Source organism: Hakea prostrata, chromosome 7 (genome assembly GCF_041222555.1).
Source record: "Hakea prostrata isolate BN-2017 chromosome 7, UWA_Hpros_2, whole genome shotgun sequence".
Classification (NCBI taxonomy): domain Eukaryota; kingdom Viridiplantae; phylum Streptophyta; class Magnoliopsida; order Proteales; family Proteaceae; genus Hakea; species Hakea prostrata.
The window spans coordinates 47,640,343-47,662,059 of NC_142606.1; the positions used below are offsets into that span (position 1 = coordinate 47,640,343).

Genomic DNA, 21,717 nt, shown 5'->3' on the forward strand with positions numbered 1-21,717 from the left:
TTCTTCCAAATTCTGACAAAACTTCTAACTCAGTATCATCTCCATTTACTTCCATTGGTTCGAAAACCAATCCAATGGTCTCTACTTGGATGGCCCACAATTGTCTACTACCCGCACTCTGGGTTTTCAAACCTACAATATGAATTTTCAGGTTAGTTTTTTTAGGGATATCACAGAAGTGGTTGCAAATTAAGAAAGATATAACCCACAGCTTCCATACATGTTAGCCTTCCAGCGAATCCATAAGTACCAACAACCGAAATTATAACATAAGGGCCATGTCTAATCTATCTCAATCATGCTCGTTTCTTCTGCATTCTTTTACAAAAATTACTGCTAGCTACATCTGAGTCATCCCTCAAGTGAATAAAAATGAACACCCAAAATACCAATTCGAGAAAGGAAAACATAATAAAATGATACATACAATAGTTTAATGTGGTTCACACACCAATGTGATGTGCTATTAATAAAATTAAAGGATGTTTCACTATATAATGGAAGAAGGTTACAAGATTACGAAGTATCTCTTCAAAAGAAAATGAAGATCGGTCTCTGAGAACATTATACATATGCAATATTTCCCTCGAGAAAGCGAAATTGAATATGAAAAGATACACAAGAACATAATTTGCAAAGGTCAGTCAGCACTAGTTAAGTTGGTCTTTTCCCAATTAAGCGGAGATTACATCAAATGAGTATGTTCGGTTTTAATAACTTATAACTCCCAAACGTAACTGTAGGTTGAAGAATCACTAAAATAGGAATTTGAAAGATTGAAGCAAGAAACAATTCCAAGAATGGTTGAATTTACGATTCGACATTGTTTATCTTCACGCTTATTCACTTCTTCCTCTTAAATCTTCTCCCCCCAACTTAGCATTGAAGCTCTGGATCAAATGATGAGCACTCATTGCATCCCTTCAATGCTGCTTCTTATTGGAGTCCAACTGGCGGTTCCAGGTAAATCATTGATCCGATTGTACAGCTTTCCTTTTTTGCAGTGCTTCTTAACTAGGTGGAAATAGTAATACTCCATCTCTTCTCTAGTAATGCATTTGCTAAATTTTTGGCACATTTTTAATCTTGGAAAAAGTTCCAGCACAAAAATATATTGAATGAGAATAAAAAATGATTTGCTACTAAGATAAATTAAAGACCACCATATATACTATTTGCACACCAGATTTGGAGGATAATTAAATGCTTGCAACTAAGATGAATATCATTAGATGCTCCATTTAGAATTAAAAGGAGAGGTTTCTGTATTTTGCTACTTAATTATGGTGCATGATTGTGTTTTTAGCCATTGGTTAGACATAGAATAATTACTTAAATAAATTAAAATTATATACAACCAATGCCCTTGATTTAAGGGACCTTAATGAAGATGCATTACAACCCTCAGATTGAGGGTTTCATCATTTTGGGAGAAGGGCTTATTAGGGTTTCAAAGGGAGTCCCACGGCCTTTATGTGGAAGAAGACAACTACAAGGATTACTCTTCACAAAATCCGGTGGGAATTCACCCATCGACAACCATATCACCAACAAAAATAGCTTGAGACAATGATAACAAAAATGCAAATGACAGAAGAATATTGGATACCAACATAACAAAATGTAAAAGAAATACAGAAATATATCATCACAGTGAGTAACCTGTGGAGCTGCTATGCTGTGAGCATTTGATATTCTACATAGTTTCAAATGAACTCTAACACAGAAGAAGACCTTAGGTTTGGCAACCATTCAGATCTTCTCTAGGTAAGATACCTAAAGCTCTCTATTGATCCAAACGCAAGGTTCAACTAAAATGGTTGTTCTATGGGATACCCACCATTAGACTCGATGGGATAGTGGGAATATTGTCTTCAATAAGCAATCACAATGAATAGAGAGAAGATGGTATGGCAATTATAATGAAAGAAAGAAATGAAGATGACAGGAGAAAGTTTGGGATTTTGATAATCGCAAGGAGGTCCAAATTATTAGAGAAAATGGTGGAAGGAATGAGATGGTGACTACCAGGGCTCAAAAGGAAATAGAGCAAATGAAAAGAGAAGGATGTAAGGTGCAGCCTACTAGAAAAGTTACACAATGAAAATGAGGAAAGAGAAGATGCATAGTCTCATAAGACCAAATTTGTTGTGATTCATCTAAAGGTTACACTCACAGATGAGCTCTATGATGGTTTTAAAATGAAGAAGAAGAAGCAGCCGCCTAAAATGTTGTCTACCAACTCTAATAAAAGATTTTTTCCATAGCGATATAGAAAGAAAACCCTAAACCCAAAAATTACCAAAATACCCTACCAAAACTCTCTAGAAAGAAGTCTCAACAATAGGTGCCCACAACTAGTTTCAAAGATCTCCACTATCTAATCACAACTCACATTATTCTGCAATGGCGTTTTCCCTTTTTACACAATTCAGCCTTAGACCCAAAAATTGTCCCAGAAATTCTGGCATGGCAACGTGCCTTCACCAGTATGTTGGCCAAGGTAGTGATTTGGTTTTGATAGGGATGAGGATGAAATAGAGATGAGTAGTTTCATTTATGACAGATTAAAGGGGAAACCCATTTAGAATCTAATAAGAGGAGTAGGGACATTTGATTTCGGCAACATTGTTTTCTTTGAACAAGAAAAAGGTTTTGATTTCAGGAATGAAAGGTGCATTGTAGTTATTGCCCGGCAACGACAAATTGTTTTTCTCAATGATGAATCGAAGTGGGAGACTCTTACTATTGTTTGCTTTGGTGAGTGTTGTGGAGGGTATGCAACCTGAGAACCCCTCGTGGAGAACCACATACATCCCCTCGGGGAGTTGAAGAACCCGTCACGCAAAACCACATACACCCCCTCGGGGAGTTGAAGAACCCCTCGTGGAGAACCACACACACCCCCTTGGGGAGTTGAAGAACCCCTTCCCTAAGGGATTCCTCGATATTCACTAGAGATAGGCTCGGGTAGTGAGAGAATGCCCAATGCTAAGTCCAAGAGGAATGTTGAAGATGACCAAGTCAAATAACCACCCATCATACCCACTCCGAAACATGGGAAGTGGATGATGGAGTAACGGCTTCATTAATCCCACTAAGAAAGGAACATGCTTCCTAAGGCAACTCGCCCACTCTTCAACTAAATGGGCAAAATCGACGGAGGGCCTTTAAGTAACCAACTAAATGGATTCAGCTTACTATCATTCTCTACGCTTTGAGAACCCTCTCAAAGCCTTCTATTGTTGCCTAAACTAACTTGGGCATCGGAGGTGGTCCCCCGACCAACACAAGGGCGGGCCACTCTAATTTCCTTTGTGAGTGCAGGCATCACAGCTACTCATATTGAGTTGGAGAAGCCTTCAAGAGGTCGTCCAACTGCCCGCTGACGTGAAGAAGGTCCATACGCAAAAAATTGGCGCCATCTATGGGAAACGTTACAAAGAGTCATGGTGAGACGCACCACCAACCATGTTGTTTCGAATTCCAATCAAATCACTACTTGAGGAAGAGAAAGGGAGATGGAGAACGGATGCGATCAAGGTGTTCAAAAGCAGGTCCCCCTTTCTCCCAATCAACAAAATCAAAGTCAAGAGCAAGGTCAAGAGGGGATTCCAGAGGTTCCTTCAAGAACCATACCAACTCCATTTGGAGAAGGAGGTTCGAACCAACCCCCAATTCTAGCAACAGTAGCCGATCTACAAAATATGCAAAGGGAAGTGCAACAACAAATGTTGGAACTCCAAGGAGTTGTTTGAGGCTTAGTTCATCAAGTCAGGGTGCCACCAGGACCCACTCGAAATACTCAAGAAGGAAGAATGGGTGAAGCCACTCAGCATACTTGAGCTAGACAACGTCCAGAGAATGAGGTTCGAGAAGGGCAGAGCTAGCCACTCATGCATACTCAGCATGCGTGAAGGGAATTTTGCCTTTTTGTTATTCCCTTGAAGAAAAGATAAATTGTTAAAGAACTACGTAAAGTTGATTAATACAACTCAACTTAATTAGCCTTGTCTTTTGGCCAAAAAAAACTTAGCCTTATCTCAAAATAATGAGGGGTAGTAAATTCTAGAAAATCAAGAGTCTAGCTAGTTATCATCAACTATTTGCACTAGGATTGTGTCTGAATTAGATAGACAAGGTGCTCCATCGACTTGAGCCAAATTGTTTGCCCTTATAGTGTGGACCTATATAAAAAAATTTCATAACTATCAACACAGATAGAATTATTAGTTCAATGTTACAAATGCAAGACTAGAAGCGCAAGTGTTCTCCCTTGCTCCAAAGTCTAGAAGGAGGATTGAACCCAGTACCTACTGAGATCACAAAGCATTTCAACAACTAGGCCCTACTATGATAATGTGACATGGGTTTGGTTGTGATATCATTTCAAGTCTAGATCGTCTCCCCATCAGAGGAGAACAATGTACTCCCCTAACAGTTTTTTGCCACATAATTAGGGGTGCTGTCCTGGGTAAATATTAAAAATTAGTGAGAAATTGAAACTAAGTGGACTGCACCGCTATTTATGTGGTCAAAATCCGTCAGGGGAGCACATTGCTCTCCTCGGATGGAGAGGTTGTCACACCCCACCCAGCCGGATCTGGTCATTACCCGAATGCCCGTGGGGGTGATACACCGCAAGATCTAGGTTCAGTGACAAATCCATACATAACATGATATAGCATAATTAAATGGACAAGAATAAATCAAGTTTATCATACTAAGTTATCAAAACCGAAATAATGGTTACAATCATCCATTACTTCAAAATAAAAATATAACATCAGAGTTTTGAAAAGAAAAGAGAGTAATTTTCAACGCAGCGGAAAACTAAACTAGACTAGTTCTCTAATGGAATCCCACCCAAAAGAATAGTCTTGATACTGGCATGAAGCTCCATGTGCGTCCACTTCTTTTTCAATCACTCCTTCAAGAAGATATGTTGGTAACGCATCCTCCATTTGGAAGAAGTCCTCATAACCTGCAGCATAATCTAAAAGAAAAAAAAGACATATAAAAGGAATGAGTTCAACGGAACTCGGTGAGGTCAACTCAACATCATATCACACATTCATTCTCAAGATTCCACACCACACATATAACATGAATATCAATAATGTAATTAATGACAATGATATGATATGTGAATGATTATGCTCCTAACTCTATCATGAAGTCTCTATGGTAGACACGCATTAAGTCACACACCAGTCTTCTTTGGGCGGTCTCATCACTCTTCCCTCACGGCTCTGATGCACGTCTGTTGGGTTCTCCGCGGTTGTTGTGTAAAGTCTTGTCAAGCCATGGTTGGGGATTAGGTCACCACTCTCTCACATCACCATTGGTATAAGATCTGGCGCGTGTCAAGGATAATCTTAGGCCCAATGCAAAGTCATATGGTCTCGTACTACATATGGTCCGGATATTTCCCCTCACGCCTAGTGCTTTGTTGGTTCAATACCTTCCCACCTATGAATGGAATCCTCAATGGAGGCATCTGTTGGACCCCATTCATTAACCCAGTGGTAATCCACATAGAATGGACAGGATGATCTCCATGTCCTCTCACGGGTCATTTCACCGGTCTTGAGTGTCCATGAGCCCTTATCTATTATATGCAACCCTACCTCTCTATGATGATAGTGGGCTTGCTTGACATACAGGACCCAACCACTAACATCACGGGTTAACCGGCTTCAATACCCCTGCCGAAAGGGTAGTAGTACTCATGAGGTCACCTAACCAAACACTTCTAGACATGCCCTAAATATGTAAATTCGTAATCGGGAAAGAGCCAAGGGCACCATAGGAATGCGTCCCATACCGCCTCCTTTGGTATCCTATGGCAGAAATGCCCAAAGGGCATTCCCCATTCCCAACCACAATATAAGCAATCATATAATATCACTAGGGTAATGGGTGAACCCACAACCCTAGTAGAAAATACAAGAAAAAAAAATAATAATATTTCTCCTCTCATACAATCACATTCCATTTCATAACAACAATAATAGATTTCAAAGCAAGGAGCAACATCAGAAGTAATAATAAACATAAATCATAGCAATTCATATTTAACAAAAGACATAAAATAACCACAAGATAATACTAAAGCAATACAAGATATCAATAATGAAAAGTAACTGACATCATTACACATGTAATATAAAGTTAAGTATATTCCTCACCTTCCACTTGATTCTTTTCTCCAAAGATCAATAATTCATTCTCACAAATTAGTGAGTAAAGATATATTAACCTATTCATGCAAAATAAATAATTATCACAAATTAGAGCCAATTTGGGTTTCAAATGATATCTTAAAATCTTCCCACAAGAACCCAAATCTGAAAACTAGGTTAAAAAGGGTAGTTCTCAACCTCACTTGTGAATGGTCACTAATTTGCCACCAACTCGAAGTTTATAATGAAGCAAAACTTTGGGAAAATCTAATTGGAAACAAAAGGATCCTATGGGTACCTTCAATTTTATTAAATTTGACCCATCTCAAAAAGCCCCAAATTTGACTCTCATAAATCACCCGTGGGTGACCTAGAGAATCAAAATTCTAAAATCTTTTGCAAGAGGATAAAGCATTACTCCCAAACTCAAAGGGAACCTTAATATAAGAAAAGATAGCTTGTATGATACCTATCATTATTCCCTTTCACAGATCCCTCAATAGAAGAGAAAAGATATCACTCCCACAAACTAGGAAGGGACATTAATACAATAAAGGAAAGCAACCAAGATACCTAACAACCTTCCCTTTCAAGATTCCTCAAAAGGAAAGGAGAGAAAATACTCACAAAATTGTGAGTAAAAGAAGCATTAAAGAAAACTAACCTTTCGTAATGATTTTGCGAAGATTCGGATCACAGACACCTTCTGAAGAATGGAAATCGCTCCTCTCTTTCGTTTCTCATTTTCTCCAAAGTTTCCGCCTCTTTCTAGCCTCCAAAAATGTGTTTACGGATGAGATAAAACATAAATAGGATTTTAAAATCCGAATTTCCAATTTTGCCCCTCAATAGAAAATAGGGTGGGGGTTGGTTCACCTAAACGGCTCAAACTTCTGGCTCATGGTTGGACCCCCAAACGAACTTTTATTTTGATGATTTTTGGCTCGTTGGAAAGGTCTTTCGACGATCTTTGATTTTATATCTTATTTACGTCAATCGGATTCTCCATCACTGATCTACAGATATTCCAAAATTATCATTTTTACACTATCGAGACTAATCTTCTCTCTTCACTTAAACTCTAAGAGAGTTTTTGAGTCATTATAAGGGTCATCTACCAACATTTGTTTGATTTCCAATCCTTCGGGCTCGAATTGAATGGTCCACAATTGTCGCCGAATCAAAGCCCAGGTTCTCGGTCTTAAAACCATGGGTTAAAGGGGTAGAAATCTGGGGGATTTCACAGAGGTGATCCGCACTCTACCATTTCTACATAGAACCCCACCAAAGCATAGTGAAGCTAAATTGATCCAGTTTCCAATTTCTACTTTTACATGAAATGTCAATGAAATATCAAACATAACTCTTTAGGAGAACTCACATTACCTTGAATTGGGTAGCTTGGATAAGTTGGAAAACAATTGCATCTCCCTCAACCAAATTCTGCTCGACAGAGAATCTCCTCCATCCGACATTGTGTGTTGTCTGTTCAGCAAGGTATTTTGTTTCGTGCTCTTTCCCATTATGATATACTAACATAATCCAACCATCTTCTTCAAGTAAATGTGACTTGCAGAATCACCTAGGGAGTCCCTATAACAAACACAAATGCTACAAAATGACACAACCAATATCATCCTTTTTCATTGAATTTATGAATTAAACAAAGGTGTTTAAGCTCAACCAAAGAAAGGTCAGGAGTAACATAAGATTGATATATAAGTTTCACTAAACTAGGCTTTCCATGTTCTAGATTTGATTGAACCTCCTTAGCTTGCTCCATTACAGATGAGTATTGTGGGTAATCCTTTGATGCCTTCTTTTGCTTTCAACTTTGAGTTTTTCTGCAAAGAGTTAGTTGATTTACCATGCTGCTATCTTGGTTGTCATAAAGATCCAGAGATTCCATTTGTATTTCAAAGAGAAGTTCACTACACAATCTATTCTTGTAACACCCTACTTAAAGTAAAATGGTGTTTTGGACCTTTAATATTTTGAAATGCTAGATGAATTCCTTACCTTCCTAAATCTTCTATATGAAATGTTGAGGACAAAATTTTTATAAGGGGGAGAAGTGTAACACCCATGACTAAAATATAAGGATATTTTAGACATTTTTTATTGATATTTAAATAATTATGCTTAAGGAGTAAAGTATTATGGGACTAATATACTTATTAGTATTGATTTGTCAATTTTAATCATAAGTTGATGAGTAACTAAATGGTTAACCTTCACTTGATTAAAGGAGGACTAAGTTTCGATGCCCTATGGATGCATAAAAATATATGATTGACGAACTAAGGAATTGTCGTGCATTTTGTGACTTCGCGATAGTAAATGTAACTCTATAATCTCTTGACATTATATTCTATAAGAGCAAATCCCTTGCTTTGTCGACTTGATGTTTTGCATTGCCAACATATATTCTACTCGATAGGTAATTTTTTTTTTTTTAAAATCCACTATTCAATATTTGGTATTCACATGAGTTTTCTAGAGTATGTGTTTCTTTTCCATAGATTGATTTACATTTTATTCAAATTGGATTTTTGTTGTGATCGTATTGATTTACCATGATCGTATGTGTTATATACCTCGAAATGCATTATGTGATTTAATATATGAAATTCATTGATTTTCCTTATGTCAGAGAGAGTACATCATTTTATGTTGGTTCACATTCTTGTATGCTAATATTGTATTTTGGATGAGATGGATGATAGGGTTGTTGTACAGTGCAAGCCACATAACGGCATGGATCATCCAACCATGCTCAGCTGATTTCCTTCCGTCAAAGAGAGTATGTAATTCTATGTTGGTTCGCAATCCCATATGCTAGTATTGTCCTTGAGATGAGATGTATGATAGGTTGTGGTATAGCACCAGCCATGTAACAGCATGGATCATCTAACCATTCTCAACTGAAACCACAGTTGCTCGGTCTCAATCAACAAACACTGAGAGACAAAAGAAGCTTACATATGTAGTGGTATCCAAGACCCCATTAAAGGTGATTGTTTGTGATCTTCATGTTACTAAGAGTTGGATGGTGATCCTTGGTAGAAAACCAAGGGTTTCCCATATAAGGCAAATGGTGGTTAACTAGATCAGGAGTCAAAATTAGAAGTTGGTTGTATAGCGAGTAGTGACATTCCTAGGAAGTAGAAGTGTAACAACCCCCGTAATTCTAACCCGAAATTCGTATTGCAAGTCCAATAACCCGAAGGTTAAGCCAGATTAAATGGTGGAGTGTCCGGATAGAAGTCCATGATCCATACCCTGACATATGGATCTGGATTCTCTTAATGAAGAACCTGCCTTACTGGAAAGTTGGACCTTTGGTGGAAGGCAAGTGGTGTCTGGAGATGTTTGGAATGAAGGTAAGACCTCCCCCATGTGTTGATTAGGGTTAGGTTGTATTTGAGTTTCACCCCCCTTGAGCAAAGCACCCTTGTATAGCAATATACTAGGGGGCGGTTGCTTGAGGCGGTTGGTTGAACCAAGTGACTGCCCCAAGCCCTCGCTAGGTTCTGCTTGCAGGAAAATGCGCTAATTTGCCCCCTATTCGTTATAAATAGCAACCCTCGCCCTATTAATGCATTATTATATTCGAGGTTGCTATTTTGGGCGATTAGGCGGCAGTGGAGACGTGCTGGAAGGAGGGCGAAGTGCTCATAGTGATCTGGAACCTCTCCCCCTCTGTTTTTGCTATTCTGGTTGAGGTAAGTGTATTCCCCTCTCACTGTTGGTGTTGATTTCATTTCCTTCATGTTGGGGTGGCTTATTTATGATTAAATGGTTACCTTAATCAATGTGTTTGAGAAGATCCTGTTTGAAAATGAATCCTTGCATTCGTAAAAAGGATGGATCTAATCAAGGGAAGGATTTTGGGCGATAGATCTGTGTTAACTTTTGGGTTCTATATTACCCCTTTGTTATAGACCTATTAAGATTAAAATTCAAACTAAGATCATCCCAAAACGGATTGAAATCGGATGATCAAAGGTCTGAATTTTGGAGTTGAAAACTGTCTATAACAAGGGCGGCCGCTTGACCCAAGCAACTGCCATAAGCAACCAGCTGGTTTTCAGTGACTGTGTAGGTTTGATTTTGGATTTGATTTGACTCTTGACTCTTAAACATTCCTGTAACTCTATATATAGGTGTCCTTTGTTTCTACTTAAAGTTTTGTAATTGTGTTTGGATTGCAATTTAAAGGACTTTTACTAAATTACAAGGTAAGGACATGCATTCTTATTTATATGCAATTACATATACATGATGATTTAGCTGTTCTATTTACTATTCATTGATCATGTATCTTGCTGTAAGTGTATAAAGCATGTGAATCTTATTGTATACTTGCTATTTGTGGTGTTCCTTGATGTACTTCATCTTTTATGATATTGCACAATTGTTTTGGTATGATGATGAGTGATGTAGTGTAGTTGTGATTCAAGGGGTATTCCATTGGGATATCTTAGTTGAAGATATCAGAGGGCTGTGGTATGGGACACATGCTCACTGATGCCTCTAGCACTATCCTGATTATTGGATGACATACCTAGGAGAGTCTAGAATTGCATGGCTAGTTACCCTACATGCTATTAACCTTTCAGCAGGGGAATTGAAGCCGGTTGACCCATGACAATGGTGACATGACTTTGTTTCATCCTACAGCGGTAACCAGTCTTGTGCGGAGACTCAGTGGTCCGTTGTTGGTCATGCAATGGTAGGGTTGCATATGTTAGGGTTGGGCTCATGGACATCCAAGTAGCAGACCGGGTGTTGTGAGGAGTCATGAGAGCATTCCGCCCAACAATATGTGGATGACCATAGGGTTAAGGAGTGGAGTCCAACAGCGGTTGCTAGTCCATGAGGGTTCTCACTCCTAGGTTGCGAAGGATACTGAACCGAGTTGGTTGGTGCCATAGGGGAAGTATCTAGACTCCATATAGTATGTTACTAGTATGACTTGCATTGGATTAGAAACCCCGACATGCGCCAGTACTCATGCCAATGGTCGTGGTAAAAGAGTGTTGACTTAAACCTCAGCCATGTTTGTTAGCCAAGCATGGACTTACCCGTTTACCCAAGATCCCAACAGAGGTAACCAGTCCTTACGGGATCAGAGTGACTAGACCTACCCAGAAGAGGGCTGGTGTATATCTTAAAGCATGTCAACTGTTAGAGACTTGCATAGTTAGATTTTAGTGGCATTCATACTTTTGCACTTCATACATATCATATATGCATTTCTGATGGTGTTGATATGTGGATGAGAATTATGTTGTTCTTACTGGAGTTCGTCGAACTCATTCCTTTATTTTCTATGTTATATTAGCATGTACAGATGGAGGATATGTGTCGGAAAATGGATTGGTACTCCATAAGGGAGCCTTCTCGTATGAAGAAGATGTGGCAATGGCAATGGGAGATGGAGATAGCCTATGCAGGAGCTCCTATGAGTGCATGGAGTGTGCTTACAGCACCCATTGATGGGCGTAGGAGACAGGTTGTTAGACATTTTGCTAACCGTCTGGAGAAAAACTGGAGGACTCCCTTTCTTGTGATTCATGAGAATCATTTTGTAGCTTTAGAGAAAGAAACTAGAAAGAAACTTATTTAGTCATTTTGAATTGCTTCCGCTGAACTCATATTCTTTTTAATCATTGATTATTTTATTGGAGTATTTGAGCTCCTATAATCCTTTTATTTAATTATTGAACTTATTCTTGCTCATGATTATCTTTACTTGCATTTATTATTATTGATGGGTAAGACCGTGGATCCTGTGACGGTTCACTCCCACAGGTTGTCGAGCTGGTAACTGAGACTGGCGGGTGGGGTGTGACAAGAAGTCTCAACTCTGTGTTAATAGTAAGTTCAAAGATGACCTATTGAGTACAACAAACAATGGAGTTCAAGATATGAGGTCTAGAGTTGGGCCAATACACCAAGACCTAGAGCAGAAGCAAACACCTTGGTGTCAACAAGAGAGACACAGGGAACTATACTATCTGGTGAACAATATAATAGTAGTTTCTGTGAGTTCTAGCAAGATGTCCTTGGTCAGAAAGAGACTCCTACAATGAACATGGTGTATGTGTTACCATGTGATTTTCTGTCACATCCACCCAACCAGTACCCTATCTGGCATACCCGGGATGTGATCCATAGCCCCGAAGATCCATAGTTCAGAGACCACATCAGCCACATCGACAATAACACAATCATGAACAATCAATATTAAGATACAATCAATAAAATAAAATTCAGGAATAAGATATCAAGGATAATCAGAGTGTGGAAATAAATATCAAATCAGATAAATTAAGAAGGCAGAGGGCGGAATCCACTCCTTCACCAAGCGGAAGTGAGGTCAAAATTTAGTTAAGTACAAGTCTCAAATTATGAAGATAAGTTAAAGCTATTACAATTCTTCTAAGTTTAATTGTCACAAAAAGAAGGGGTAACTACTCATAAGTCTCCTCCACAATGGATATGTCCTCTTCAAAGGTGAGGACCTTGGAGATCCAACAAGACTGCTCCCATACAACTTCAGGGCTAACCCTGGTACGCTGGGTGATCTTCTTCGGTATGGTCACCGAAGTCTTCAATGTAGCTAGTCTCCGGATAGTAGTATGAGGTATCCGAGTCCGCCTCAGGGAGGGTGCCATCAGAGTAATCACCTGTAGAATAGCTTAACAAAATATTGCAACAGAAAAGGAATGAGTTCAAAAGAACTCAGCAAGGAAGTTATTCCACCACACATAAACCACAAGATAATAAAAACATGATGCAGATGATATGAGACATATAATGCAATCATACCTAGCCCAATGCAAGTCATCTACTTAATCATATCATGTCTGTGATATCCAGCCCTATTCTAACCTTGACCCTGACCCGGATCCACTGTTGTATTCAGGTCCGAGGACCCGAAGCGGTGGAAGAAGAGATTTATGGACCATTCTGATTGATGATCTTGATTCGGAGACCGAGCCCATAGACATTGACAATGATACCCCTTGCTTAAATGCATTGTCAGTGTTTAAGGAAAGTCTGTGCATCGGAGAAGATTAATATGGTTGATGTACCAAATGACCTCCTGTGCACAATCCGAAGGTATTCCCCGAAACTAGACTTCTTGATTGAATTGTGGAAGAAAACCTCAGTCAATTTGACCTTGTATAGCCTTTCAAATCCCTACTTGAAGTTTCTGTTCTAAACCTGAGTTTTATGCTGAAAATATTTTGGTCGATCCTTTTGGTCGATACCATCGACCAAAGACCATCAACCAAAATATCCTAGTCTGGCAAGTTAATGATTCCATGGAATATTCCTTTTCTATTTAATATGACCTCGAGCCTTGAGCCTTTTGCAATCATTTTCTCACCTGGGAACGTGGGGAGAGCTTCCCAAAGCAGCTCCTTGGTTAGTGTGAAGGGTATCTCATCAAAGACACTTAGTTTATCATTGATTCTTGTCTTCATCTTCCACACTAAAGTATGACTCCTCATTCCACTCTCTACCCTACCATTTTCTACTCTTTTCTATTGTCATCTTGCTGATGAGACATTTGGAATGGTGCTGCAACCTTGCAACCACCACTCCAAGTGCCTACTCATGCTCAATCCATGATTCCCTTAGCCATTCATTGATGCTATGCTTATATCTCATGCCTAGCATATGTATTCCATGATTTACCTATTAACATCATACCATTTGATATCAAACTGAGCTATAGAATGTATTATGTTCATGTTTAACATTGCCATATGATTCCAATCGAATTTCTATTAGTTCCTCTAACTATTGCATGCTATTCCTCATCAATGCAATCAATTCCAACTCATGCCATGTTGTTTATCACTTGAACTTGATAGCTCAAATTGGGGCTTTTTAATTAGACCATTGGATTGGGTTAATTCCTTGATTTATAGTGTCCTACTACTGTTGTTAAGTATGCCTCCAAGTTTCAGATTGATCCGAACACCGGAAGACTCATTTTGGACCAAAATCCCCAAAATCCACTATTCTGCCTCGAGGACAATTTTGGTCGATCCTTTTGGTCGATACCATCGACCAAGACCATCGACCAAAGTTGTTGCCGACAAACAACCTTGGTCGATTTTGACCCAAATGACATCCGATCTTCCCGACTTCTTTTCTAACTTATTATTGATGTTTGTTTAGGGCCTTAACAATTCTATTGGACTATTCTTGGTATTCTCAATTCATCATCAACTCATCCAAGGTAAGGATGGTTATATCCATAAACATTTAAGTCATCAAATATTGAACTGTGCTTTATTTAAAGAATGAAATCCCTAAATTTCCTTTAAATCATTATGAGACTGTTACATATGTGTTAGAACAGTAGCATTTAAATCTTTATACTTTTGTTGTGTTACTTTATCATTTTGATTTGCTTATGTTTATAATGATTCGTTTCAATATCATGATTTGATTACTATTATGAATATGCATTGGATGCATGAGAAATGATGAGATTGGATGTGTGATTGCTTACGTATGACTTGGGATTTGGGGGTGTCCTACTGACACTTCTGTCCTTGGGCATTGGAGGGAATAGTATGGGATGTTCTCCGATGGTGCCTATCGACACTCTCCCGAGTTATTGGATGACATACATAGGATTGTCTAGTTGTGTGGCTAGGTTCATCCTTGTCGTGTCAGACCCGAATCGGAAGGGCATTGAGACCGAACAACCCGTGGTAGTGTATGGTTGGATGGGCGCTCTAGGCCGGTAGCCAATCCGGTAGGGGACATAAACCATGCTACGGATACCTGAAAGGGGCCATTTATTGGTAGAGTTGCATATGGATAGACTTGGGCTCACGGGTGCTCAAGACCGGTAACCAATCCGTGAGAGGACGTGAGAGCTTCCCGTTTACTATATGTGGATGACCAATAGGGTTGATGAGTCCGAAATCCGGGATTTCGCTGACTCTAGTGTGAAGTAACCGGAAAGGATCGTCGGGGGCGAGGAATGGACGTATCTGAATCTGACTTGACCGACTGAGTAGATGACTTGCATTGGGCTAGGCTTTACTGTGACATGCGCCGTACTTGACCAAATGGTGATGTGAGAGAGTGGTGACCGATCCCCTTACCATGGCTTTTTGATGACTTTACCGATCTTCCCCGGGCATTCCCAAGATATGGAAATGGGAGAGTGACTGACGACCCAGAGAAGTACGGTGCTATGACTTAAAGCATGTCTACCCTAGAGACCAGCATTCATAGAGTTAGGCTCATATCTGCATCATATGTTCCATATCGCATTGCATTACTATATGTTCTAAATGTGTATGATTTCTAATTATGGAATAACTTCCTTGCTGAGTTCTTCGAACTCATTCCTTTTTGTGCAAATGTTTTAGATTACATTCCAGGTACCGAAGATTACGATGGCACCTCCTATGAGGCGGACTATGATTCCACATACTACCCTCCGGGTAGTGGCATTGGTGAGGATCCGTATATTGGAGCCGAGGAGGATTACTATCCGCACCAGGGTTAACCCCACAGTTGTGCGGGAGCGGCAGCGTTGGGTTTACTTCATCCGTACTGTTGAGGAGACTACCATTAGTATAGAAGAAACCCTAGCATAGTGCCCCATTCCCCTGGTGTATTTGTGGAACCTTGGATATTGTAATTAACTTGTCTTTGAATTATTCTGGTGACACTTGGATATGTAATTAACTTGATTTACTTCTTTTTCGCTGCTCTGAGAGGGTGGCTACCACACCTTCTCACCCTTTATAATTTTGATCACACTTTATTATTATCTATATCCCGCACTCTGATTTAGTTAATCTTATCTTATTCATGATACTTAGTATTAACTGTTTTTACCATTGATTATTACTGTTCATGATTGTGTTACCGTGTATGTGGGTGGCATGGACCTCAGATCATTGATCCTTGGACTGTGGATCACATCCCGAGTATTCCAAATGGGGTACCGGCTGGGTGGATGTGACAGATTGGTATCAGAGCCCAAGATCACGTGGAACCCCGACCACAGAAACGGTGACGGAACATTCTGAGTCACAGATCCAAAAGTGACTCAAGTACTCCTAGAAGTGAATAATAGATAACCTGGACTAAAAACAAAAATATTTAAACATAATTTGACTCATGAATAAGACACAATAATATAGACAAAACAACTGAATTTCACTGATTTCATAGGGAAATTTTTACAAGTCTGAAAAAGAGAAATACATCCATAGTGACATAAAAGAAAATTCCTAGTGATGTCTATGTAGGTGAACGACTCCTGCGATCTGTCTGATCCCTCCTAGATCTAAACTCCTCCTCCAGTCGTGTAAACCTCTCACTGAGGGTGCACATGTGTAACTCCATCCTCTCCTGCCGAGCCTCGATCCTCTCAAGAATAGAGTAAATCGATGACTAATGAGAAGCCACATCTGGAGCCTCAGAAGTCGTGCGTGATGGGCCTCCGACCTCAGTAAATCGTGGAGCGGGAACCTCCTCATGCCTCAGAGCCTCCTCATGATCCTGATCATCATGACCCTGATCATCATCCTCACTATGCTCATCATCGTCACCACCATCATCATCATCAGTACTATCATCCTCTGAGTCGTCATCTCCTGATGCATCATTGATATCATCCTCATCCTCTGATCTAACTGCATCCTGGAGCCCCATCTTCCTGATCAACCATGTACAAATGGGCTCACCTAAATCTCGACCCTGAATCGTAGGTGTATGCTCCAAGTCCACACCAAAGTACTCAAAGATACGAGTCAAGAGTCGACCGAAGCATCCTATGTATTTCATTCAATAACCCGGGAAGCGTCGATGGACACCTTCGGAGAACATCCCATACTATTCCCTCCGATGTCCAAGGACAGAAGCACCAGTCCCCAATCCCAAGTTATACTTAAGCAATCACATGCCCAAGTTCATCATATCAGTTCACAAGATACAACATCATAATAAACATTCAATTCATGACATTGACATAAGTCATCATATATTGAAATTGATAAACATGATAAGACATTGAAATAACATAATGTAAACACAAAGCTACTGTTGAAAGACATATGTAGCAAGTCTAACATGATAAGAATATGAAATAGAAACTATCTTTACTAAGTTAGGGATACCAAGTCAAAATTCCATATCTTAGGTAATTATATCGATAACTATCCTTACCTTGAATCGGAGAAGAGGATGGTCCAAGATCACAAGCAAGTGGCCCAAATAGCCTTAAAGTCCTAAACAAGCATATATGAAAGATTAGAGAAGAAACCAGAACAATTGGAGATCAAACGAATCAGAACTAGGCAAAAGTTGCTGACAACAACTCTATTGGTCGATACATTTGGTCGATAGTATCGACCAATAGTATCGACCAAATCAATTCCAGATGACCAAGCTGGCTTTTTGGATTCTTGCCCGATTTGGTCTTCCGGGTCTCGGATTGACACGAAACTTGGAGGATAGTCTAAGCACAACATGGGGACACTAATTATCAAGAAACTTTCATAATCCAATGGTCCATTTGGAAATCCCCAAATCGACATATTAAGGTTAAGAGTTGTAGGTCATGGCATTGGCTACATCTCAATGCAAATTAGGGGAAAACATAGGGGATTAGGTAGGGAATCGTTTAGAAGTAACATGGAACACATATGCAAGGTATAGATTAGGTTAATCAAAAGCTTCATCTCAGTTTTGGTAAATTAAGCAAGTTGGTAAGCAATAAATCATAGAAATGTGTAGTTAATGATCATGAGGTGAATCAATCATAGTCATATCGGTGAAAACATCATTGTATGGGGTTTAGAAGGTTCATGGCAAGGTGTATGCAAGGTTGTAGCACCTTGGCCATGGTCCCAACAGTAAAATAGAGAAAAGATGAGTGAGAAAGTGATTAGGAGAGAGAGTGTCATACCTTTAAAGTGGAACAAGAAAGTAGGAATGAGTGGTTGGCAATGATTGATGAAGAAGATGCTTCACCACTACCAAGGAGGAGTTCTTGGGAGGCTCTCCCACGTTCCCAGATGTTAAAAATGCGAGAATAGGGATCCAGTCTCGAGGAATAAATAAATAGAAAAGAATATTCCAAGAATCTTTAAATCTGGGTTCAGCAAACTTGTTGGTCGATACCTTTGGTCGATTGTATCGACCAATAGTATCGACCAAAACATATTTCTGCAGAATTTTACAGAATAATTCAACAACTTTAGGTGCGGACTTGGAGGGCTATACAAGGTCAAATTGCATGGGGTTTTCTCCTACAGTTCACTCAAGAGGTATAGTTTTAGGGAGTACCTTCGGATTTTGCACCAGAGTCCGTTTGATATCTCAACTGTCTCATTCTTCATCAGTGCGCAGATTCTAACTTAACACTGGTAATGTGCTCAAGGAAGGAGCAGCATCATCAATGTCCATAAACCTGGAGTTCGACATTACGTCATCAACCAGTAGGGCCCATAAGTCCCTTCTACCACCACTTCGGGTTTGGAAGAATGGTGCCATGGTTGGTTGAGCTTCGTGAATTCCAAGTGAATTTCAAGTCTTGTAAGGCAATCAAGGCTCAGGCGTTAGTAGATTTTGTCGTGGAAACCACGACTCCAATGGAAAAGGAAACCAAACCGAGTATCCCAACCATGTGGGAGGTATACGTTGATAGTTCAAGCAATAAACATGGAGCTGGAGCAGGCATTCTACTCAAGAGTCCAGCAGGTTTTATCATTTGGTACGCCTTAAGATTCGCCTTTGAAGCAAGCAACAACGATGCAGAATATGAAGCCTTGATAGCCGGACTCCGTTCGGCGAAGGATTTGGCAATAGCTCATGTCACTATTTTCAGTGATTCGCAGTTGATTGTTAATCAGGTGCAGGGAGAGTATGGCATTAAGGAGCCCCGATTGCAGAAATATCCAGAAATTGTGCGGGCATTACAAAAAGAATTCATTGATCTGAAGGTATGCCAGATCCTGAGGAAGGAGAATACAATGGCAGACGAACTCTTAAGATTGGCTAATGCCAAGGAAAGGGCGCTTGACCCTTTAGTTTATATAGAGGAATTAGCCCTTCCGAGTAATCAAGAAAAGGAGATATCCTATATCGAAGCCGAGCGCTGTTGGATGGACCCGATCGTGGAGTATCTTCGGGATGACAAATTACCAGAAGACGCGAAGGAGGCCCGGATGATTCAAGTACAAGCGTCAAGATTTACTAAGCAGAACGGGAGCTTGTACCGAAGATCTTATGCTGGTCCACTCCTTAGGTGCTTAGGCCCTGAAGGATCGAGAATCACTTTGGTTTGTGGGGCACACATGGGCGGTTGGGCCCTAGCTCACAAAATCCTAAGGCTTGGGCTGTACTAGCCAAAGTTACAAGAAGCTGCAATGGAGTATGTTCGTGCCTGCAATAATTGTCAAATTCATGCAACAGTATCAAAAAGAACCACAGAAACCCTAACGTCAATTCTAGATCCTATCCCATTTGCAATGTGGGGAATTAACATTATGGGAAAATTCACCAAGGCCTCTGGCGGACGGGAATATCTTATTGTGGCAATCGATTATTTTACAAAGTGGGTAAAGGCAAGTGCTTTGGCAACAATCATTGAGAAGAAGGTGGAGAAGTTCGTTCTAGAATCTATAATCTATAGATTCGGGATGCCAAAAATCATAGTTACCGATCATGGAACACAATTCGACAATCCCCATTCGAGCAATTCTACAGCACCTATCAAATCGAGCACCGAATGTCATCGGTGGCGTACCCACAGAGCAATGGCCAGTGGAAGTCACAAACCGAACATTGTTAGATGGAATAAAGAAGAGACTCGAGTCAGACAAAGCTTTGTGGGTCGAAGAACTACAAAATGTTCTTTGGGCGTACCAAACCACGGTTCGAACCCCAACGGGAGAAACTCCATTCAAATTGGCGTATGGATCTGAAGCACTAGCACCCGTGGAAGTAATGGCGGGAACACTACGAGAAAGGGAGTTTGGAGAAAAAGCAAATGAACAAGGGTTACTAGACAGTCTTGACTTATTGGATGAAGTCCGAACAAAAGCAATTGCCCAAACTCAGCAATACCAGCGAAGAATAGCATCGCACTATAACTCTCGAGTTAGGCGTCGCCAATATCGATCGAGAGATTTAGTTCTAAGGAACACGTTCGCTTCAGATCCTCGCCACCAAAAGAAGCTAGATCCTTCATGGGAAGGACCATACATGATAGTCAAGCCGCTCGATTCGGGAGCATACATGCTAAAGAATATAGCCAACGGGCAGGAACTTAACCGATCGTGGAACGCGAGACACTTGAAGAAGTATTATCCTTAGAGATTTACTATTTTTGTTTCTGATGTAGTCTTTTGTTCATTCAATGCAATTCAAGTTTCAAAAAACAAATCTTTTGATTGGGGGCTACCATTACATATCAGTACCTGAACGATGATGATGAATCAAAAGGCTTCGGTTTAAAACCCGAGTGAGTCCTTCAAAAGGCATCAGTTTAAAACCCGAGTGAGACCTTCAAAAGGCATCAATTTAAAACCCGAGTGAGACCTTTAAAAGGCATCGGCTTACAACCCGAGTGGGACCTTCGAACACTTAGTGGAATTCTTAGGAATCCCTAAGTAGAGGCATCGGTTTAAAAACCCAAGTGGGACCTCCGAAAGCTTAGAAGAATTTTCAGGATTCTCTAAGTAAAGGCATTGGCTTAAAACCCGAGTGGGACTTTCGAAAGCTTAGAAGAATTTTTAGGATTCTCTAAGTAAAGGCATCGGCTTAAACCCGAGTGGGACCTTCGAAAGCTTAGAAGAATTTTCAGGATTCTCTAAGTAAAGGCATCGGCTTAAAACCCGAGTGGGACCTTCGAAAGCTTAGTGGAATTCTTAGGAATCCCTAAGTAGAGGCATCGGTTTAAAACCCGAGTAGGACCTCCCAAAGCTTAGAAGAATTCTCAGGAATCTCTAAGTAAAGGCTTCGGTTCCGATCGACTAAGACCTTCCAAAGCAAAAGCTTCGTTTTTGACCGACTAAGAGAAAAAAATTCTAAGGAATTGCTCAAAAGAAGAATTCGGTGAGAAACCTGAACAAGATCTCCAATGATCGACAAAACATAAGGATAAAGTCAATTCTTTATTTCTTTAACAACCAGAAGGGGCCAACCTTTACAACATCAAAAAGCTTTCCTCAGAAAGGATACATATGAGACAACAATTTTCAAGGTCAAATTCTTCATCCAGTCGAAAAACGGTAAATTCTAAGTATCATCAACGGTGATTGCGAAGAGTTCCGTAAGCTTCCATTTGTCAAAGGAGAGTCGGGAAGAAAAACCGAAGCAGCTTCGTCTTGTCAACACAGAGTCAAGAAGAAAAATTGAAGCAGCTCTCATGTGTTGAAATAGAGTCGGGAAGAAAAACCGAAGCAGCTTCCTCTTGTCAACAGAGTCAAGAAGAAAAATTCAAGCAGCCTCCTTTTGTCGAAGGAGAGTC

At 40.0% G+C, this 21,717-nt stretch overlaps 2 protein-coding genes across 2 annotated transcripts; both read left to right on the forward strand.

The window, feature by feature from the left end:
- The first annotated feature begins 18,727 nt into the window (after window positions 1-18,727).
- On the forward strand, window positions 18,728-19,591 carry LOC149011278 (uncharacterized). Its single transcript, XM_089162609.1, has one exon. The coding sequence runs from the start codon at window positions 18,728-18,730 to the stop codon at window positions 19,589-19,591; it is 864 nt and encodes a 287-aa protein (XP_089018735.1).
- Window positions 19,592-19,910: 319 nt separating this feature from the next.
- Window positions 19,911-20,561, forward strand: LOC149011279 (uncharacterized). The gene has a single exon (XM_089162610.1). The coding sequence runs from the start codon at window positions 19,911-19,913 to the stop codon at window positions 20,559-20,561; it is 651 nt and encodes a 216-aa protein (XP_089018736.1).
- Window positions 20,562-21,717: the final 1,156 nt, after the last annotated feature.